General features: G+C 32.7%; 1 protein-coding gene across 1 annotated transcript in view; it reads left to right on the top strand.

Annotated features, from left to right (window-relative positions):
- LOC126839541 (uncharacterized) overlaps nt 1-23489 on the top strand; it is a 56185-nt gene extending 32696 nt beyond the window's left edge. The window contains exons 7-13 of the mRNA XM_050574904.1: nt 1349-1494; nt 7089-7266; nt 18309-18462; nt 21022-21073; nt 21221-21358; nt 22483-22543; nt 23172-23489. Coding sequence (XP_050430861.1) covers nt 1349-1494; nt 7089-7266; nt 18309-18462; nt 21022-21073; nt 21221-21358; nt 22483-22543; nt 23172-23489 — 1047 coding nt within the window. The remainder of the gene's footprint in view (nt 1-1348; nt 1495-7088; nt 7267-18308; nt 18463-21021; nt 21074-21220; nt 21359-22482; nt 22544-23171) is intronic.
- The last annotated feature ends 1180 nt before the right edge of the window (nt 23490-24669 follow it).

Below are 24669 nucleotides of genomic sequence, written 5' to 3'. Positions count from 1 at the left end.
TAATTTAATATATATTGTATGTACAGTACTACTTTATTATCTTCTTCGTGCACGTTTTCCCGGACCAACTGATAAACATCACTCTTGTGGGGGGGGGGGGGGGGTGAGGGGGGAGTACATAATATTATAATGTTTTCGTGTTAGACATGTAAAATATGTGATAAAATCTGGTTTTCGGATAAAAATCCGACGGAACCCCCCCCCTGTTGGCCGTCGAGCACCTAAGAAAGACTATTACATATGGATATATTTTTATTAGGGGGTTGGCCACGCGTGCAATGCTAATAGCGTTCCACGTGAAAAAGAATAAATTACACTATCGTGCACCGTCGGGTTCGACTTATTTTCGAGGTGACTCGACAAACCGCTCTTTTAGCTGAATAATAACGATAATAATAAAAAGACAAAATTTATAGTATACAAATGTGTGTGTGTGTGTGTAAACGCGGCCGGTCCGGACGGATTCGGGTCATTGGCTCTCGGTGCAGTGTGTCTGGTTTGTTATGGATTTTTTATTATAATCAACGTTATTAAAAAAAAAAAAAATCACCGCCGAATCGGCACAACAGGACGATAAAAAATCATTAAGAAGACCGGGGGGACAAGATGTGAAAAATTGTTTATGTGAATCGGTTAATTTGGACGTCTTCTAAGCTCGTAAAAAAAAAAAAAAAAAAATTTAATCATGTAATAATACCTCTTTAAAAATCGACCTCGACCGCGCGCGGTCCTTAACGTTTCTCCGGTTTATTGCTTTTCTAAATATTACTATCATCTCGTACCGGACCCGACCGGGATTTAAAATAATATAAATTATACATATTGTGTGTACTTAAAAAAAAAAAAAAAAATTATACTGTAACACCGGTTTACATAGGTCTTGGGAGTTTATAAAGTATTTTTTCTTTCTACGGTGGCTTCTGTGCATTGTATACCGGCGTTTAATGTGCGCCCATAAGAATATTATCATCCCTACATAATACGGTTTTTTTTTTCTGAAATAGTATTATAATAATTTATGCTAATAACTAAAGGTACTGTATAATAATATTATGGACAGACGAGTACTTCTCGCTTAGATAACGTTTCTGTGTGTGTCGCTGTGTGACCCCGGTTAGGTCTCTGTACAGACAGTCATCAATCTTTATCGCATCGATTTTATGGCGGTGACAGCTGCTGATAATACACATCTCTGATCAGTTTATACGAGCCAGCACACACATAATATTTCATTTGGGTTCGTTCCGGCCACGGCGACAGTCCGTTTGCGCTGTACGTTCTGCCAACATGGTGATGAGTTTGCGCTTGTCTTGATTGCGATTTGAGCCAATTTCTGTACTTGTTTCAGGATTCGGGGTCCGCTGACCCGAGCCGCGCCGAAGGGGAGGAGAAGGCGACCGCTGCCGTTAGCAGCCCTTCCGAAGACCTTGCCGGCAGCCTTGACAACGTCTGCCCCATCGAGAAACAGCCAGCACCGGTCGCAGACTACGCTGCGTAAGTATACACACAGCAGTTGATATTATTATTTTCTCAAATAGCAATAAAAAAACCCCAAACGGTTTGGCACGTGAGAAGCCTTTGGCCATGTCAAAACTACCGTGCTAAGTCACCGAGAGGCATCTACTATTTGCTTCTGACCGCAGACAATTTTTTTGTACTCGCCTTGTTTTTTTTTATATTTTAAAAATAATTTTAACCGGCTAAAATTATTGGAATTAGCGGTATTTTTTTCGAGAAAATTAAATTAAAAATCAAATTATCTTTCTACGCACACCGAAAAGTTAAGTTTGACCAAAGTAAAGTCGCTTAGTGGCTTAGCACGGCAGAAAATATCTTAGATCATCCACGGTAGTAAATGAGAATAAGAATTTTATTTTAATCGTTCTTTGAGTGATTTTAAAAAGTGCACTTGTCTGGTTGTTTGCTCCAAGCTCTTCAATTGTGTAAGCTCGGCGAATAACTATACACTGTAAAGGTACAACGAAATCGCCATTTTTTTATGAACAAAATATACAAGTTTTGTAGGTATTTTTTTAAAAAACCTTAAAAAAATTAGTCTCGCAAGAAAGCTTTAATTATTTATGAAATTCTAAACGGGTTAGGTCCCAATTACATAATTTAAACAAGACAATGTAGTATGACAATTGAAAAAAAAAGTACACATACTTAATTAATTAATTTTAACTCATTGTTCTAACTTTTAAATAACTATAATTAACGTGAGAAAAAAATTAAAATCTAGGTTAAATTACCGAATTCTTCTAAGTTTGCTAAGTGGAATAGTTTAATATCAACAACACATTAATAGGTTGTAAAATTATTATATCTTATCTAAGTGTATGGTAACATACATTATGGTAATTCATTAATTAGCAATACCGGTTCAATTAAAAATTCGATTTTTGTGTCTATTTCGACGAGTAGAAAATGAAGGGAAAAAAAACCTGGCCAAGTAAGTCGGGCAATAAAATATGTAACCACTATAACCAAACCCAACGATTATGTTGCCGAATTTGGATTAAACGAAAAATATAGCCTATACATTCGTTCTAGTTCCAAAATCAAGTTGCATAATATTATTCGCCTGATTTACATTTAATTTAATTTGAAATCAAAATGGTGCTCTCCGCTTTGTTCGCGGGCTCGTTTTGGCTAAAAGCAAGGCTTTAAAAAGTCAATTACAATGTTTACAACGAATATTTCTGCCAAAAAGCAATTAAAATGTAATTACAACAATCTAAACTTATCAGCAAACACAATATTATGCATACCAATAACGAATCGACGAAGACCAAACAAAATAATTTTTTTAACGATAAAAAAATTGAATGGTTTTTATCGCTTTTTACTCGATGGCAATTTTTTTTCAATTATGTGTTATAACAAAAAACTTTCGAACATTCAAACAAAGAACGTTTGGAAATGTTAACGAACTACAATCAGAAACACAAGAATGTAAAATAATAGTAAATATGTGTAATCTTTTAAACTAACTATGTAGATATAATGTATTTTACAAAATTTACACAAATTGTATTATTTCAATGTTAACTGAATCATTGGCAGTAGAATCGCCTCACACCACATAATCAGTTCTTCTAGACTGATATTTGGACGCTTTGGACGTTGCTAATGAATGTGTATAATTAAGGGTTTATCTTTTTTTAGTTATCAAGCACGATGTGTTCATCGTTCAGGTTCGGATATTGATTTAAATCGTTATAATAATATCATAAAAGTAGGCCATAACGTTTCATATTCGCCGGCAAAGGTCAAATCATGCACTTCACTCGCCGATTAACCGATATAGGCGTGCTGGAAATAATATGTTGGTTACCTACAATAGATAATAGTTTTTTTCATCTTCTGATTTCGTTCCGTTATTATCATATTTTACAAACATTCAATTTTACCTAATCGTTCGAAGCAACATTGTATAGCTGTTATTTACTTTAATGTAGTCAATATTATAAGCGATTAGTTATGTAAACCGTGTGTGAGTGTGCGTGTGTTTTTCCATACACTTACTTTGTTCTTATTACTATCGTGTAATTTTTATTTATAATAGTTGTTATTTTCTCATGACTTTTTTTTTTTTAGTAATTGTTAATATTTAGAAAATATAACATTGCGGCCATCGCGATGCAATAAGTAATTTTAAAATTCCATTTTCTGAGTCTAATTCCATTAACACGGAAATAATAATTGACAACGTGTAAACTCAACTGTTGTAGTCATTATCGACCAATTGTTAAGGTCATTAATCCGAAATATCACTGAAGTGCAAAAAACATTTTCAAACGCTGTTTCCACAACCAATAAATGGGAAAAAAAAACAATCAGTTTCGTATCCGGCCAAATAGATGTAATCATTTTGTGTTGGATGAACTTAATATGGTCCAATAAAATAAACAAAAATATTCATAATACATTTCTGTAAAGATGAGCATCTTATAAAATCACAAGCAAACATTATTCCGAGTCTCTTGAACGTTCTGGATTCAATACATTTACACCATGTTACACCGATTGTCTATTGTCCCCCCCCCCCCCGAAAATGTCTATTTCGGTTGTCTATATCTATTAGTAGAACAGTGCAAACGACTCGAGTCGTGGACACCATTCCACTGAGAGCCCCTGATGATGTTGTCAGTACAATGATAATAATATTATAATCTTTTTTCATTTCGGTCGTCCTTAAAGGACTTATAACGCACAATGAGAGCGTTTTGTGCTTTGAACGTTTTTGACGGCCGTTCAAATCCTCTTTTAAATCCATCCGAGAAAGATTATGTGAGGATAAGAGGGGGGGGGGATAGGGTTTGTGTGTGACAGCGTTTATCTTCGTTAGTTTATTCTGTCAAAACTGCTTATAATAATAATAATTCGGTCTTTGATATTATGCTGTATTTGCTCTGCAAAGCGCCAGGGTTATCTGTCATTTGATTGCTGCTGCTGCTGTCAGGATTTGACGTTGTATTTTTTTTCTTTCCTAAATATTCCCGTCGGTCCAACATAAGTGTGTAGTCTGACATTATTAATTTCGATACCGACCGATGGTAATAATTTGGCACTTAAATCATGTTAATGGGCAGGCGGCGGCGGCGGCGGCGGCTCTGCGCTGAACACCATAACGCAATAATAATTTCTAATCTCGATTCGTCTGGGTGGGAAATTTTTGTGTTTGTATATGGATTTTTTTCTTCTTCTTCTTCTAATGTATTTGTGTGGAGACGGAACACAGTGTTGAACGAAACCTGCGGGCCTCATGCCGTCGGATGGGTCTATCAGTCGACGACGAGCGCTCTCCGCTTTCGGTTCAGTTTCGAAGTTAGAAAAAACAAACAAAAATTCATAAATATAATTATTTTAAAACAAAATATACATAATTTTTTTATCGAAATTCATCACTCCACAAACGACGGATCATCGACGGCTTAGAACCAACCTAAACCCTGTGTATGTATAAAATATAATATAATATTATTCAATTTGATGTCGCTTTTGCTAAGGAATCAGTTTTGAAAAAAATTTTATTTTTTTATTTCACAAACAACCTACTCAAAGCTAGTGTATTTTACCGGTTTGATATTTTCTATCCGAACATAAAAAAAATAATATGAATAAAAATACCTTATCATTTTTTTTTTTTTTTTGAAAAACTACTTAACCGAAATTTGAAACTCGACTTACTTATTCTTAGTTCAAACTGAAATAACCGGCTTATATTGTATTGAATGTTTTTTAATATTTTTTCAGTCGAGAATAAAATAACCGAACAAGTTTAGCAACGATATTTTTTTTTTTTATAGTTATTTTGTAATATTTAAAAATAGCACATTTCTTTAACAAAATATTGTTATTGTTTTCTACCTACGCTAAAGAAATAATATTAAAAAGTACTTGTGCTTGTGTCAACTCCAGCGTAGTCATCGATTATTTTTTAACATTTCTAGTGATAATTTATTTATTACGATATGCTTGAGAATGTATTTTTATACAGACCCAAAGTTTCTACAGACTACAAACCGACCGCGTACAATAAATTACAATACTTAACGAGTATTGGGCGCATTGTATAGGCTACACAACAGACACAGTCGTTTTGAGTGAATTAATGTTGTATTCGGCTTAAACGTCGGAAAAGTTTTTGCGAATAATTAAAATGAGTAATACAAACGGGAAAAGAAGCGACGGCGGACGATAAAAGCATAATATGCCGTTTTATTATTATATTTTACTGGTTAAAAAGCAAGGCAAAGTGTCTTTTTGTTTTTCCAATTATTATCAACGCAAAACAGTCTTTCTATTGTTTAATATTGTTATTAACGTCGCGGAATATGTTTAAAACGACCGAAAACGGGTTGTTAATTAAGTTTTCATAATTCAGATAAGAGTTCTGGCCTAAAATAAGGCTATTGTCCGCAGCTTTTCTTTTCTCGTCGGCCGGTGTATTCTTCACAGTTGTTCGTTTTGCATATTTCGCCGACCGAACCGCGTTTTGACCAGTTGGGAAAACCCGTAATTTAAACAAAACACTATTTAAAGGCTGGGGAATGGCATTCCGTACCGACCGACACTGCGTCGGCTGTTGTCGACGCCACAACAGATAACGGTTAAATTTTTTAACGTTGCATTGAAACAACACAAATTAATGGACATATTATTATAAAGCCTTGCCCGCCGTATGTATACGACGGACACTCCTTTACACACGACTACAATAAGTTATAACAGTAATTTGAGCGGTACGAAGAGTAGAGACCTTGCCCGGTAATTACACATCCGCGGCACTATATTATGTTATTATTATCATTTACCGCCGAGAGACCAATCTAATTATTGTTATTTTTTTAACTAATAGTCGTGTAGATTATTGTGTTTGCTTTGTCCGACCGCTGCTACAACGTACTGTGGAATTTTTCGAAAAAATAGGTACATTATAATTTCTCCGCCAAACGTTTTTTGCCTACGGTACAAACTGCGAAAATATATGATTGCTCGCCCACAAGCATGGTCGGGTCGGTCGAAACGTCAATTTGTCATTATCATAATTAGACGAGCGATATTCGTTGCACGACATGGTAATAAGAAAATATACCTTTTGCCGGGCAACGACGTTCGTGCGCCGCCACCATTACACACACACACACTGTATTATACCTACACTTGCGGCGAAGACGTTCCGACTGGAAAATAAATTACAATGTCGATTTTTAATAATTTTCGTTTTGTCTTTGCAAAAAAAAAAAAAAATTACAATCACGTCACGTCGGCGACCGCACGTTTAACCTAAAATATAAATGCGTTAGTTTTAAAAAAAAAAAAAAAATATCCTAGAGAATATAATATCCAGTACAAAGTACAAAGTTGTGACGTTTCGAAACTTCTCTGACCTTTGTAATCGATCGCGGTTTAATGGCGGGCACACACGGTTCCGCCTTGTCGGTGACAAGTAGTGATTGATTATTTCTCGATTTGTGATGCAAAAAATGGCGTCGATTCAAAAATCGCATAATTATTATAATCGTTTTGAGAGAACAATAACCTAACTACTACTACTACTATGGTCTTGTTTTGTTCTACAGATTGGCCCAATGCCCGGCTAAGGTTTGGCCGTGGTCTTTCGATCAACTGGTCCAAGACGGACAATTGTTGAGTTTATATGATTCGAACGGAACCGGATCTTCAGACAGCGGCACTTCCGTTGAATGGACCCGACCCGAGTCCACAGCCTTGATCACCACCGTCCAAGCCGCCGAACAAGTAAGTGACCATTTAAGTCTGTTTGAAAATGCCGTTACGACGATCCAACGATTTTACAAATTAATCAATACTATTGTTGTTAGTGCGTTTGAGGTATAACAAAAAAAAACCGATGTCAAGCGAATAATAGACGAGGCGCAAACTGACAATCGTTTATTATTTTTTTTTTACAATCATTTTTTTCAAACACTCGTGTTAGCCATTTCGTTTGAACCGAGATAGGTGTACAAATTACATTTCTCAATCATTTTAATACATCCGGACTTTGCATCTCAGTCGACCTTAGCACCCGCGCCGGTCTGTCCATTCGAATAACCTAAACTAACCTTTTTTTATCGTTGTGTACACAAGACCGACACGAAGAAAACATATTTTATTGTTTCCCAAAAAAATCTGTAGCCGAAGGTTAAAGAAAGAAAAACGTCAAAAGTTGAACTTTATCAGGTAATATTTTGAGGTGGCTCAAAGCTATTTTTTGTCTTAATCATTTGATTGACACGTGTAAAGCTTATAGCTTCTTTGACATGGATATGTTTTATGGCTGGGGATCATTCTGAAAATTTGTCCGTCATGTTTTGCGTCACAGTCAAAGGAGGTGAATTAATAGAGATAGTGGATTAGAGATAATAGATTAGAGATACTAGATTGCAGGACATATCCATGTATTATTGTATGTGCACGAAGTGTGAGATACTCTAAACTTTCTTTATTTTTCACTACATCTTTAATTTGTTTTAAGTTTTGAAACTACAATATTCGGAGTAAGATCATTGAAAAGATGATTAAAAAAACTGCAAAAAAGTATATGAGAAAAATATATAATATCGCTACTTAAGTTCATTAAAAAAATTGTTGTTTTAAGGTAGTAAACAATTTAGTCAATTATTATCAAATAACAAATAAAATATTTTTCTCATATACTTCACTGAATTATTTTTCTCATAATTCCAACGAGCATAATCCGAATATTATAAGCTTAATATTGAAAATTGAAAAAAATACAGTCAACAGAAAAAAATCATATGTTCACACGTTTTAATCAAATGGACAAAATAGCTTCGAATAACCTCTAAAGAGTTCAAATTTTGTCTTTTTCTTTTTTTTTATCCTAAATTAAAGATTTTGGGGTAAACAAAAACTTACATTTTTTTTTGGCTCAGTCTAGTTTGTATACAATGTTTTGAATAGGCGCTAAACGTGGTTTAAAATCCGAATTAACCAATACTAACCCACTTAATAGCGGCTATAATATTAACGACATGTAGGTATTTAACTAATGTATATTTTTTTGCGGCCTTTAAGCGATCGTAGAATCCCATTGCCACTTACCCAAAACCCGTAACCCGAAAAAATAACCAGACACTAACTCTAACATATTAATGTGACCGGATGCAAAGCCATGGGAAAAAGATAAACTTAAAAGTAATTTTAAAAATAAATTTTTTTTTTTTTGTCACAAAGAAATTACATTGTCTTCTAGTCGCAAACCAAATATTAAACAATCTTCGTCGGAACATAACAAAATATATTATTATTCGCGCAAATGTCCCAGAGCTATATTATGGCCAGTTGTAATGGCAACGAGACAAGTAGTAGTTGCAGCCAAGTTATGGCTCATTCCAAAAAAAAAAAAAGAAATCAAAATGCATGACTACACCATTAGAAACGAATGAATGAGTTCTAACGAAGCGAAAAAACGATTTAACGATTAACTTAACCGTTTTCATGCCAAATTATAGTTATTTATTTAACATTTTTTTTTTAAATTTTTCTATTATTTGATTTCTTATTTTAATTTTACAATTTTTAATTTTTTTATTATTTGATTTTTATATATCTATTTATTTATTATTTAATTTTTTTTATTATTTGGTTTTTGATTTAAATTTTTTTTATTATTTGATTTTTGATTTAATTTTTTTAATTATTTGATTTTTGATTTTAATTTTTTTATTATTTGATTTTTATACATTATTTTTTTTTATTTCTTTTTTTTTTATTAAATTTAATTAATATTGTCAACAAAGCTCAGAAGTCAAGTAAAATTCTATTGCGTATACCGAATGCATTATTTGGAGGAATTTAAGTGTCCGAACCGTTCAAACCAATACAAAAAAAAGCAAATTCGTGTGGGTAGTCGTTATTGGCTATCGCATCTACATAGGGGATGAAACTTAGAAATACTCGTTTTTTCGCAACAAAAAATTGTATATCTAAGATTTATTCATTTTTAAAATCGAGATTTTTTAAGTCCAGACCCTTAGTTGATGCGCTGGCCCTGTTACCACTTTTAAGTTTTACTGTGTACTTATAGATACCACTTATTTATTATTTTTCCGAATTCTTTTTTATGCAAATTAAATTAACTTGGCAACGACGAATTAACATTTTATTTCTTTGCATTGAATTTAACTAAAACCTTTTAACGAATGATCGTCGTTGAAACTCGACCTTTAACTGTTTTTGAACTTAACGTCGTTCGCCACTTGTCTTATGCGGTCTTTAATGTTGAACTTAAACCGGACTTAAGTGAAAGATATCTTGAAACCACACAACATTGCATCGATCACATCAAACCGGACACGAGACTGTTATGCATCTAATCGTATAGTACAGTAATGTTGCCCTAAAAGTAAGTAAATAATTGTTTTCAGTAATAACTTGTGATGAATAAGACCTTATAAACAATATAACTCTTTAAAAACAAATTACATTTTAACCTAAAAAGACTGGTGTCCTTTTGAAACTCGAATGAAATAATAATGTTCGATAATAGATAAAGAACAAATACATCTTGGACCAAGACTAACAAGTCCTTTGTTTGACATGTAAGCTTTGTCTTTCTTATCAGCTTAACTGTCCATTATTACGGTTCGTTTCCTCATCAATTTCAAGAGGGACTTTTGCCTTTTCAGATAAACCTTACTTAACTTGTCCAAATCTATCTCTACTAGACGAAATATTGGATAGTGAATGTCTACAGAACAGAGAGAGACCTATTTTAGAGAAGACAATATCTTATTTTTTAAGTAACACGGTCCAAGTCTGGCTTTTTACTGGTTTTTTTTTTCAACGCTTCGACAGTATTTGAAATAATTACTTTACTTTTAGCCGGGCCAGCAAATCCATATAAGTGGTCAAACTAGTTTAACACATAAATATAGGTATTTAAATATAATTTAATAAACAAAGTTTGCGAGATAAGAGTACGGCTTAGACAGTTTAATTATTGGTTTTCGGAAAGTATTATATTCATTTTATATGCGAAGAAATATCTTTCTTGTCGATCTAACAACTCTTAAAGTACCTACCAAAAACGCCCAACGTAAATACAAAACTTATTTGTGAAATAATAATAAAAAATATCATTTGAAAAAAGCTAATAAAATAAATTAGCAGGCAAAGTCCACAGTTTTTTTCAGAAGTTCCATCCCTAAACTTTTGTCTAATTTTCATAACATAAATTTAAATTTGCTTATAAAAAAAAACACTCCTTTCTTTAATTCTTCAGGGAAATAAGAGTTCATTTGCACTTAATTTGTAACCATTATTTAATGACGTTTTACTTAACTCACAGCCCCGAACATTTAAATTATTTTCGGGCTGGAAGTTTATTTAAAAACATAGTCGAGGCCTAAGTACAATGTTAATGTGCTTACGGCACCGCATCGATTGTGTTCCACCAGACGTTTATTATGATTGATTTAAGTTGAAAAAAGTACTTAGTGTACTTACTTTAGTGTACCTACCATTCGAGTTTCAAAAAAAAAAAAACACCACAATTCCACCAACTGACAAAAATTATCGTATTCTGATTGAACAACACTGTTGTGCTGAAATATTTTGAGTCACAAGTTTTTACAAAAATAATTTATCAATAGGAAATACTGTACATTGAGATGTTTCGTCATCAAGAAAATCACAGAACTAATCTGAAAAAAAAAAATATTTATATATATGTATATAAATGGCAATATTGTAATAAATTATTTTAATTAAGTGCATTCGTTAAATTTTCTATGTGTCGCAGATTTATGTTATATGTAATTGTATTTTTACTGAATAAAATTATTCTCGTTGTGTTGTTTGTGGTTATTTAATCGGTGGCTTGGTGAAAAACTATAAATATTGGTAATATATTACCACTCCGGTACTGTTCACTTTAATAATATCCACGCCAGAGACTATGATATATGGCCATAGGCTGCGACAGTCTCCCTAGCAAAGAATTTATCACCATGCCACTGTTTATGTGGACATGTGCATTAGTATGCGTCCCACAAAACATGTACTACTTATTTATACAAATAAGCAGTAAAAAACTGCTTTTGTTGTAGGTCTCGCATAATTGGAAATGATAATGTTGTTTTGGAAGGTGTACAATGATTTAAAAAACAAAAAAAAGTTAATATATATTTTATTAAACGACAAAGAGACAATTAATTTTTTTAAATAACCTTTACCTTAAAAAAGTGTAATGTGAAGCCTACAGAGGTGCACAATGCAAAGAAACAATTGTTGATTATCTGTTTAAAATATACCGTTTAAATGTATCAACCACCTAATTAATTTTAATTCGGACTTTGGTTGTGGGTGGAAATGTGTAGGCGACTACTTCCGACAAGATCATGGACTGACGACATTGTTTATGGCTAATTTTATACTTTGAAAAACAAACCAATAAAAACGTTCACAATGTTCATTAGATTTTTTTTTTTTCAATTTTTTAACAGAGTGAATTAATGATTATTATTATGTGATGAAATCATTGTAAAAAAATTAAAACCTTGATAAGAATATAAATTATTATGTAAATATAAAAATATAGATTATTATATAAATATAATAAAAATAACAATCAATGAAAATACCCGATCCAAAAATAAAATACAACTTTTTTTTTCTCACTGTTGAACGTGTTACCGAGTTTTTTATAGAAAACATACTAACTATAAAAGTTTTCAAAAGTTAGGAAAAAAAGTAAATGTTGTGAACTTCCTCCTAATAGAGTTAATGGGAATTTTTATTTATTTCAATTAGGTCTTAAAAATTAGGACTTGGGGTATGAAAATAAATCTAGTGTTTAAATTATTTCAACCTCATTAGACCCAACAAATTTAGCAACGCCAATTAAGAAAACAAATTAATGTAATATTTAAGTATTTTCAACTAGAATGCTTTAATAATTATTAGTAATTTCATAACTTCAATCTTTTGTTTATCTTAACGTTTATCTTAACGGATTACATAAACAAACAAACCAATTAAGTAATAATTTCTTTATTCAATACATAAATTGAAATTAAGAAGTAAAAAAAAAACAATTGTTTACCAATTAATATCCGATTTTAAAAATGTATTTCCTATAACAATTCAAGCTGCGATTAATTTAAATGCAATTCATCCAAACTAGAAAAGTAACCGAACATCTTTTGTGCATAGCAAGCCAAAATCGTTTGTTCTCTTGTTTGTTCGCACTTGACTCTCCAAAAAATCATGGGAAGCCTTAAACATAACCTGAATGTGTTACAAGTTGTTACAAAAAAACATGGTAATTGGTGAAATGGCACTACGTTAATTTCAAACAATTTTATGGCTAAAAGTACCCAATAAAAACACTTCACAACTTAGTGTTGAATGATAATAACTTCTTTTTCAACCAAAAAAAACACCAAACGATGAAATTGAAGTATACATTTTGGTTTTAACAATTAATTTTTAAAATGGTACTAAAAAAAACGATAACAGTCCGCTTAAGCAAAATCGTAATGTATCAATTTAAATTAATTTTTTTTTAATAGGAATGCTTTAAAAACCACGTTATTCTTTTAAAATCTCAATTTTTTCGATAGATAGATTATACAAAAAAAAAAAAAATTTTGATAGTACTCAATGTTGTTTACTTTTTTTTCATGACTTAGATAAAATAGATGAATAATGATTTTGTTTACATTATTTTAGTCTATTTTTATAGGCCACGAGTTCGAATAGTGTGAAATAACTTAATTAAATAAATCTTACAACTACATGTAAATCAGTAGACGTTTTTGAGATGGCTGGACGAGGGCTTGTTGACAGCTAAACTTACTCGGCAAGTACATGGTTGTTGCATAGCGCGGTCCCAATTTGTTGCGTTTGGTAATATTTAAGAGTAGGTAATAATCCATTTCAAAGGACATAGTATTATAATGATAATCAAGCACAACTATTAAGGTGCTAATTTCAAAGCCCTGATAAGTAGCCAAAACTGAACACACGTTTTCAAACAAAACCGAGTTCTTGAATTTTTCTGCGCCTCTTAATTTGAGCCCCATTTTGACTTGACTACAAAACCGTGTTAGGAAACACACCAGCATGTATTTTGTAGTAATCGAAATGAATTATGCAAGAAAACCTAAGTGTTGTGTTAGGTGTATGGCGTAGGACAAAGTGAGCAAGTGTACGCATGCAAGTAAAGTCGATGTCGCAGATGTGTTGTGTGACTAAAAGGCTGCCACTTAGTATGAAGAATAATAATAAAATTTTGTGAAACGGTAGAAAGTCACCCGACTAAGTATGTGCGAAATTAAACTTCGGACGTTGAGTAAGTGAACTAAGTACAGAACGGAAATGAGAATGTTTTTGTACATGTAAATGGATGGAATGGCTTAAACGCGTTCGCGTGGAAACTAACAAATAATGTATGTACCAGAATATTATATGATTAATAAAAGGAAACTCTCAAAACGGAGTACAGTAAAACGTCTTATTTCAATTTTTCAATGTAAAACAAAAAAGAATAATAATAATAATTTGGCAACGACGTCATTTTTTTTTCATAAAAAAAATGGTAGGAAATGTATTCTCAAAAATTAAACGAGTTTTAAAAGTCATTTTTTATTTTTTTTAATACTATAAAGTACTATTTTCGAGTTATGAAGCTAGAACACATAATAATGAGAGAGCTTTATTACAAAAACAAAAAAAAAAGAGTTCACTTTAACAGTTAGAAATGTTTAAAAAGTTCGCACTTGGGATCAAATGTCTTTTGAGTTCACATAGAGTTATTAAATTTATGAAAGGAAATACAATTGCTTTCTATTGAATAAAATATTTAAAGTAAAAATATATTATACAGCGTAAAAAAAGTAACTGTGCACATACAACAGTAAAAATTACATTGATAAAGTAATTTATCGAATTTATGTAACTATGATTAGTATTTTTATAAGTGAACAATTTTTGTAAAGTAGTTAAACACACATTTATATCAAGTCTGAATATTTTTCCGGTAGCTAGAATGGGAATTTGAGCAATTCAGATTCTTCCAAACTCAACTGAGGTTCTCAGCAAATATCAGCAACCAAACCGACAATACACGCACATTCTGGTATTCTGTGGAAACTTGAATGATAGCCTACAGTTCCCCTTTACCTCCACCTGTGTGCCTATCACCTAGATGTCTATCGAGTGAAAAAATTTTCAATTATAAACAGGACAATTCGATAAACAGCTAAACGGTAAACATCGTCTATTTAAAACGACGTATGCCCACATAAAAAAGACTGTGGCTTTATGTAGAGTATGTAGGAAAAAGAAAATCCTGCCTCTTGCCGGAAATACTTTATCTATATAATAAAGGTACGATTCAAATGAACGTTTTTAAAGAGCTTCTTATTAAACTACGTGGCTCCGTTTTGGGAAGGTGTCTACATACCAGAGAAGGTATTTCCGAGCGGCTCGTTTGTGCCAAAATGATATTTTCACATAAATTCCTAACCTGTTTGAGCGCGCACGATAGTGTTCATTGTGTGAAATTTGATTCAAGTTAATTTATTATATTCCATTCGTACCACCCATGGTTGCGCTAAGACTTGACGTTGCAAAATTATAAAAGCATTTCAATCGATCACGCGCTCCGTCTTAAGACTTTTGCCAGCATGTGGTACGCCGTCGCGTCTTACAGTTATTGATGGGACAAGTGTAATTTTTTTTTTTTTTTTTTACGTTTCGGCTTTAATGTAATTGAAACTAGTTTTTCTAGTATTATCCTAGCAACGAGAAAAAAATTCCTTGCTAACCTACTTGATCAGCATAACCTGATAAAAACTGTTATTGGATTCAATTGATTGCCACTAAACTTTTGTACTGAGTAAACAAGTGCTGATCAAGTCTGATCACATTTGTGGCATAAAGATAGACTTAAAATGGTAGTTATACTATTTTTGTACCACCAGATATTTTTGGTCTTATGAATTAACAGTGTGGAAAAACAGCTGAAAATTAATCATAAAATGTCTATTCAGCCGTCTATAAATTAATTAAAACATTCCCAAACTTTTTGACTTCTTTAAACCAGTTTCTTAGTTTACTGTAATTGAGCAGTTTTTTTTACGGATAATTAAAACAAAGAAAACTACAAATTATTTTAATTTATCGTTGTTTTTAAAAAATCACCATCTTAGTCACCTAGTATGATTGATTGACTGTTCTAATATAGTTTGAAAAATGTAATTTAACTTCAAGTACAAAAGGCAAACTTGTTTCTATTCAAAATTGAATTGAAACCAACACAAATAGTTTGTTTTCTTTTGCTCTCCATCCAAATGGCCGCTCTCAAGCCCAATTATTATAAAGTGAAAATGCTAACATTTAAAAGTCAGTTAGGTACTAAAGAACCGAAAGGAGGCTAAGAAGTTTAGCAGTGTTTAACCAAAACCAAATATGTAAAATTCGATAATTAGTCACACTCAATTTACATAATTCAGTTGTAGTACATTGGTGTCCATATTTTCTCAAACGAAAAGAAACAACAATGTACAAAAAAAAAAAAAAAGTGTGGACACCGTTGCATAGTATTGTCATTACTAATTACTTTTAAGGCTCATAGCGATGAAGATTCGGAAAATAGATAACAAATGACAAAGTAATACTATAAAAGAATAAAATTCTTAAATAAAGTTGTTCGCTATTTAAATGTGTTTGGCTACTCAACTAATGCATTCATTAATTGTCAGTTTATTGAAATGCAGCTTGTGTATTTGTCAAACCAAACCATTTAGACTCTTAAAACACTAAATTCAACACAAAAACACCTATACTTGTCTTGGAAATAAAAAGTTCCGTTTTTTGTTTTTTTTTAAATTTTTATTATATAAAATAAATTATTCTATCCGTCCCTGTGTGATACCATTGTAGGCACACGGACATGTTATTATAATTCAAAACGTTGAAAACTGTCGAGCTGCATGTCGAGGCGGAGTCACGTCACTCGTGACGGAATACTTAAGTCAAGTCACGGAATAACGATATTTGCATTATTTCTGGTACTCGCTGCGGTGTCTTCTAGTATTTGTGTAAAAGACCTGTCGTTCAAGTTATTAAAAATCGATAGTCGGTTTACACATATACCAGCAGTGCCAGTGTAACTGTAGACAAATGAAAACGGTCGGCCAAAGCCTTTGAATATTTCCATTCTCAATTAATAAGATCAGTGTGTACACTTTGATCACATCAATGATAGTACTCGTATTATTATTATTATTTAGGCGTTTATTTTATTTTCAATTTTGCCATACATTTTTTTTTTTGCTATTTACAATTTGTTTTTTTTTTTTATTTTTACTTACTTATTTTATTGAGTTTTTATTCTAGTGTTAGTATTATCTATACATATAGTATTTTTACTTTTCACTCATTATTCTATTATTCATTATTGTTAATTTCAAACAACAGTGTTTTAATCCGTCGCACAGTGGTCTATAATAATAATTTAAAACATCAAATAAACAAGTCAATTTCGGCTATGTTTTTTTTGTATAAAAATCAATTTGTAATGAAACTTTCAATAATTCATGTAACCAGCTACCTATAAGACATTTTTCGAAAACCCGTAAAATAAACGTCAAGCGTCAAAAAAAAAAAAACAAATTAAAATCATATTTTTAAAACACAGAAGTACCGAACGTTCAATTAAAAATGGAACGAATGGTTATTATTTTGTTTCGTTTCAGTTCATTGAGATTTAATTGATAATTAAGACTAAAAAAAAGAGGGTCCATTAGGGTTTAAAAAAACAAAGAGAAATATTGTTTGAAAAAAAAAAGTATAAAATAAGTGAATTGAATAATAAAATAATTCTAATAACGTTTTTGTCAGCTAAACCATAAACAAATAGCTGCTAATAAAGTGTTGGTTTTGTTTTAGAAAGAGATATTAAATTTAAATTTATTGTATATATGAACGTACACAATTATTGAATTACAAGTCTTTCAAGCTAAAACTCAGGAGATATATTTTTTTTTAAATTCTGGACAACTGTGCATTGGTAAAACAATAAATTATAGATTTTTAAAAAACTAATTATTTTTTGTAAAAATGAAACAATATCATTTATTTTACCGAACTTGTAATAATATTATACAAAAAATAAATATATATATTTTTAATTATTTTTATTTATTACCTAGCTTCGGCATCTTAAACAAGTTTTATTACTTCGAGTTTTATGGGACGGTCTGGGCACAATATTAAATAGTTTATTTACAATCGATACCGCGGTTATATGGCCTAAGGTTACTATCTGTTACCACAAAAAAAATGTGCTAATATTGAACGGGTGGAAAAAAATGATGTCTTAAAACCTTTATGAAGTTTTGTTGGAAGACACTTTGAAAATTATTATTTCAATGTTTCCCATTAGTGATGATATTCTTTAGTTTTACCAGGACACCGATAACAATTAACACTGATTAGGTACTTATTACACATAAACGCGGCGGCCATCTTCTATCACTTGTTGTGCATAACAAAATGGCCGTCACTGTTATGTTTGTATACACTGAAAGTGGATCTTCTGCTTTCGTCTTATCTTTGGTTCCACTTGTTATATCTCTTACGGGAATCGATTAGAACGCCTTAGTAAAATAAATAGAAAAACGGCGTCAGTGGCTTTACCACGTAGTGTTTTTTCGTCGTTTAGTATTGTAATTATAATTCAGTAAACGTATCGTCGAACGGTAATGTAAGTGATTAGTATTTTACATGTGATTGTTCTATTGCAGTCCGACCAAGAACCGTCGCTATTGTTGACTGTTGACGGACATTCAAGTGTAATGGAATACTACATTACCGGCCCCCGGATCATGAGAGTCAAGATATCTGGGCTTAAAGATTCATTGTCCAACGACCGAGACAGTCAAAATTTACCAAATCGCGGTATGTATGCATTGTATTGATTAGAACGCTTTATAACCGTAGATTGTAGACATACACATCACCAGTAGAAGCTATAATATCCATATAATAGTCTCTTATCAACCACGAGAACGTAACAGCACGTTGGAAAGGCTTTGAAACAGTTTTCTTTTTATTTAAGCCTCCTGGAGTGGCAAAAACGAAATATCTAAAGAGGTCACATTTTTTACCTATTATAAATTATTTCTTAAAGTACACAATAACTTAGTTCAAATCAAGGAGAACGTTTCCATTAGGATTTTATAATGTAATCTAGATTCTATCGCATCTACTTTAGATGCTAATGATTTACAAAATAAAAAATACATTCGGTCAGCAGTAATAAAAAGTAATTTATGAATAACCTTTTTTGAGTTTTACTGTTGAAATGTTAATTCGGTTTTGAGTAATTGGGCACGTTCTCACGCTATTTAAAAAAAAAAAAAAAAAGTTTTTTTTTCACCGGAACACTCGACCAAGGACGATTGTTAATTACAAAATATATATAAAGCGATCGACGACAGTGTGATTTGTAGCAATCCCATACAAGTCCCTTATGTGGTTAGATAATTTGAATAAGCGGCTAGTTGGTGTTGATTAAATCAATCTGTGGAGAGATCGACAGATGGGAGAAGTCTCGTTTTCCCACAGTACAATGACCGAAATGAGTTGTGCATGGAAATTAATTACAATTGAATAACCCAACGTGTGAGACCTGCATGTGTATTGTCTATTGTAATTAGCACTAATGTATATTTTACTCGTTAATTAAGTCGAATGTAAATTTCGTTTGTAGACGCGTTTTGAAAAATTAATAATGCAAATAAGGATAAACCTAAAGTCGTTTGTTTAAGTAGGCAAATTTTATAATCAACAAAAAAATATATTTCCAACAATACCGTTTTAATGTACCAAAGTTTGGCTGTTACTTTTGTCTTTCTAGTTTTAATTAACACAACAGTCTATCGTTCTTGTGTTGTTGTTAAACGTTAATAATTATTAAATGTCCATTTTTTTTTTTATTGTTGATGTTTAATTTTGTGCTTGTTTGCATGGTTTCTCTGTTAGCACTAGTTACCACCACTAATTTAATTAGCACCAATTGTAAAATAGTATTGTATGTGTAATATTGTATTGTTAAGTACTTGAGCGTTTATTAAAGACCTTGGATGATAATTATTATAAGAGTTACGGACGACCAGCTGTTATGGTGTGTTAAAATTTAAAGATATTATTTTTTTTTTGTTTTTTCAAATAAATTCAAAGGAGAGCTTTTACAAAATATGTACTCCACAATATTGAAAAAATTTCAATAATAATATTTAATCGAAAAGCACCTCTCAAGTTAATATCCGTCTAAAATAAAATATAAAATGCTCAGCTAGTATTCCAATGTAAACCGCTTGCAATTATTTACAGCGTCGGTTGAATGGGTTATCTTAAAAGAGATAATATACTCCCCGGTAGGAGGAGTATATTATCACAAAAGTATATTCTTCACAAAAGGAGCAAACGGTCGCCGAGCCCTGTTGATCGGCACAGGAAATAGACTTCCATCGCTGAACGTCATTTCCGCAGACACTTCCGGTAATACACCAAGTTGGACCCGAGTTTGTCTTGGCCCGTTTGATTGTTGGCAAAAACAACAGCCATCAGAGAAAGGTTGTTAAATTATTATTGTTTTTATTCGTCATTAGGTATAACAACTTCATAATATTTTTTTTTTAATTGTATGCCCTTTTTTACTGATATTACCTGATGTTCCGGGTTACGTAATAGACTACTTAATCATCATTATTTTTTTTTCGGTGTTGTAATTTCAGTCTTTCAGCAATTTTGAATAACTACAATGACTTATCTACCTGAACAATTCGGTTTTTTAGTCTAGTCCTAGTTGTATCATGTGTCTAGTAAAGACAGACAAGTTATATAGCTATACTCAAGTCGCGCCATTGTCCAAAATATCCATTACAATTTATAAAAAAAAATATATATATATATATATAATCAGTATACAACATATTATGTAGAAAATAATGTTTACTCAGTTAGAGTGGAATATTAATACAAATATAATATAACATACTGAACTGGCGCTGATACCGACTTATTGTCAACTCGAAAGTCCATTAACAGTCAAATTAGTGGTAGTGTTAGCTTAGAGTGTTGGCATTAGAATTTGCATGTTTGCATGGGACTTTGGGACACGCTGAATACGCTTGAAGACCACCCAGAAGAGATTGAATTTGACATCCTAAAGCCGGCAATTTTTTTAGGATAATTTTTTTGTGCTTCCTGATTGTGTCGCGTTGTTTTTCGAAAGACACAATGGGACACAGAAAGCAATGTGAAGCACTTAAAATTATTCTAAGTAAGCGCCCGCTAAACCGTAGACACAAACGGACGGATGGATGTTGCTCAATCATAATCTCTTTAGCCCAAAAACGTAGTCTCATTACTGAAAATCGATCAATGGAAAAAATAAAACATATTTTCGAATTTGGTCACTTTTTAATCGAGCTATTTAAATGTTTGTTTTAGATGAAGTGCCCGCCAACTTGAAAATGCCTGGAAACGTTGGCCAACGGATCAGGTAAAACAAAATTATAATATGCAGCAATATTATTTGTGTCACATATAACTTTCATTTTTGCTATTAACTTATTATTTTTCATTTTTTTTGATTTAATCAAAGGATAATTATTTTTTATTTCTCTTATCATTCATATCCTCACAGCAGAGCCAGTACATACAGTCAGGTAGAAAACGAACCGGTAGCGACTAACGGCGCCAACCCGTTATCGGGATTTCACACGGCGCTATTGAAGTACGGGCTGTGGACCGCGGGAGCGTGTTTGATTTTGGGTGTGCTGTGGGCGTGAGTATGATGTTCTTATTTATTCACTAACAACAATCAATATTAAAGCCACTAACGACCACGACAATAGCAATATTACATGGGAATGCGCTAGCTGATAATACAGGGTGTATCAAAAAGAATGGGGGTGGGGTTTCAAACGGCTGTAGGTTACGTAAGTATTGGACTTACGGCGCTCTGGTAGGGCTCTTGAATGAAAGAAGGAGTTGTCAAGTTTCGAATGACTGCCACTAGACGTCTGTCGTTGGAAACTCGACAGCTCCTTCTTTAAGTTTAAGTCCTACCACAGCGCTGTAGGTCCAATACTCCACAATCTACAGCCGCTTGAAACCCCACCCCCATTATTTTTGATACACCCTGCGTTATCGTCCCAACACACACATTATTTTGGCGCATCAATTCGAAACGGGGCTTTTTTTGTATGTTATTGTTCGTAAAAAATAAAAAACAAACGGACTCCAAGTATTACATACAGGTACGTCCAATTGTATGTACATGGATGTTTTTATGTCATGTTTAACGGAATAAAAATAACGCGTACATACAGTGGAAAAACCTCAAGTACACCAAGTCTATCCCGGGTCGGTCGCTATCTGTTTGGCTATAACTTGTTCAACTTCACCATCGCAAAAACAATTATTATCGCTTCACACAAACGATGCCACCGTACGCTTATTGACGGGACTTCCGTCATACTTTGGGTACAAATTAACTTGTTTTAACGCTTTATTATGAGGCTGTAATCGGTTCTTGGTGTACTTTAATGATTTGCACCGAACAACCTCGGTCGGTATGCGAATCAATCTCCTCTTCATTTATAGTCTTTAACTAACCAAAAAAAAAAAAAAGGCATATACGATTAACGCGAATTCCAATGAAAATATATCATATTTCCTAAATAACAATTTGGTGCCATACAAATACAGACAAACTTTCGCTTGGACTGCTTGATACATATGCTTAAACCCGGATTCGTTTTGTGAAAGCCAAAACAATGTTTTATGTCTTTGACGTTTATGACCAGGATTGTCACCAATTAGTAATTTTACCACAACTACTCGTAGAAAAAGAACCGTTGTTAATAAACATTCTACTAATCCATTATGAATACTTTTTTCTGCTAGACTCTGCAAATATTATCTGGCATGCTTCCGCGCAAGATACCCTCGTGAAGTAATCGAAGTGGTGAGTATTGAATTATTTTATATTTTTAAAACGATATTGATAACATTGATCCAAAATACCAGACAAAGAGATTCGAGTTGTTTGACTTGAGTCTGTTGTAATTAAATAAATTAAATTTGCAGTTTTTGTTTCAATATTAAACCCCAAATTTATTGTTTAACATAAAAAATCAAAAACCTGTTTCCCAACCTAACCCAGTGAAGTTGCCAAAGAACTCGTTAATTGTCTTTACAAATTTGAAATCGGTCCATCCTGAGTAGTCGACATTTCGTCCAGCTTTTTGGTCTAAAACAGATTACCCTTAAACGAGTAGAATCCAACATAAAGTTATTATTTTCTGTTAATTTTTTTTCTACAGAACCAATGAAGTGGGAATTGTCGTTGATCACACGACTTGCCCTCGTCAACCATCGTTTATTTACATATATATATATATATATATAACCACCGTTTTTGTAAAATCCCCTTTACCACTGTGGGTGGAGGGTGGGGTGGAGGGTGGGGGGGGGGGCTCACGTTCGCACGTCCGATTATTGTCGTTTGAAATTTCCAAACCAACGCGTTGCTGTTCCTCCGAAGCAACGAGGATATTATCACAGTTATTATGATTTGTGGTGTGCGTTTGCAGGGCCCCGACGACACCAGCCTGGTCGAGTTCCAGAACTGTAACGCCGACTCCGACGACCCGCACGCCATGAGAACCGTCAGGGCCACCTACTCCAGAGGGCAGCTCGCCCTCAGAGTCCTACCGCAGCTGCCGCACATCGAGATGTCGGACGACGACTTTGACGACGAAGAAGTGGCCGGCTACAACACGCGGTACTATCGGGGAGGCAACCACGCGCGGAGACCGACGAGGACATGTTTTCCACCTTCGACCAGCCCAACCGCAGATTGGATTAGTGCGCAGGGTTTTGTCGAGCCTCCTGTACCGCTGCTAAAATGATGAATCGCAACTTTGGTCACGCCCTTTTCACGAGAACGTCTTCGGCGTGCGCAGTCTTTGTCCAATGGTCCGCTTCTGAAATCTGTCTTTGTGAAAAAAAAAAAAAAAAAAAAAAAATTATAATAACGATAAAAATTAAGTTAAGTCGGGTAGTTCGGTAGTAATACGGTATGCAGTAGGCCGGATTAAGTAACGTTAAGCTAAGTTAGGTTACCTAGCATAAGTACAGTCGAGTAAATCACTTGAAGCTAAGCTAGGTTACGATAGGTTAAGATATTGGTTAACATACGTTAAGATAGGTCAAGCTAGGTCGAGATAGGTCGCGATAGGTTATCTTTTTTTTTTGGATTTTGTTTTTGTTTTGTTTCAGTTGCTCTACTCGTATTATTAATGTTATTTTATTTTAGTTATTTATTAATTCTACATTATACGCTTTCGAGATACTCAGTAGGTTAGTCGACTCTGTAATATCAGTGCGATATTACAGAGTCATTAGTTTTTAGTTTAGATTTAATTCATATTTATAATGTTAATGGTAAGCTTAGATTAAGTATTTAATATTAAGTTTTTTTTTTTTTTTGTTGTTATTTATGTCTGTGATTTTGTTTCTAGTCTTATATTATATTATGTTCGTCGTTTTGTAAATTTTATTGTAATATTGTAATATTAATGGCATAATGTGATTTTGTGGCTTGTATGTTTTTAAGGATTCGAACGCTTTATAACATCTTCTATTGCAATACACGATGTAAAACATTTTTATTGTAATAGAAGTAGTTTTAGGTAGTTCGGTAGAGTTATAGTAACTTAAGTAAAATAATATAACATTAAAGTGTACTTGACGGTTTAAGTCTAGCCAGTCCGATTGCGTTCAGTAGGTTTTAAACGCTTTTGAATTGATAGAAAAAACTGTTTTCTCTGTATTAAATAGTAATAAGAAAACAGTTCGAGTAGTTTAGTAGTTGTAGAAATAGCAACACGTATAAATACGAGTGTGTAGATTTTTAATATTCTTTATAAAAATTAATAATAAATACAAAAATCAATAGGATTTTTTAGTTTGACACTTGGGTAGGCTAAGAAATTTTAATTATACTCTTTTTTTCTTCTTAGTAACTCTCTAGACGCACAAATCTAATCTAGATGCATAAGTGTCTAAGTAAGTAAATGTAAGGTTTCA

Source organism: Adelges cooleyi, unplaced genomic scaffold (genome assembly GCF_023614345.1).
Source record: "Adelges cooleyi isolate 19-005CV unplaced genomic scaffold, UGA_ACOO_1.1 ACOO_flye_CR_arks_rails_tigmint_CR_PRNA_306, whole genome shotgun sequence".
Classification (NCBI taxonomy): domain Eukaryota; kingdom Metazoa; phylum Arthropoda; class Insecta; order Hemiptera; family Adelgidae; genus Adelges; species Adelges cooleyi.
The sequence above is the reverse complement of the archived record's forward strand: the minus strand, read 5'-3'. Positions and strand labels throughout refer to the sequence as shown.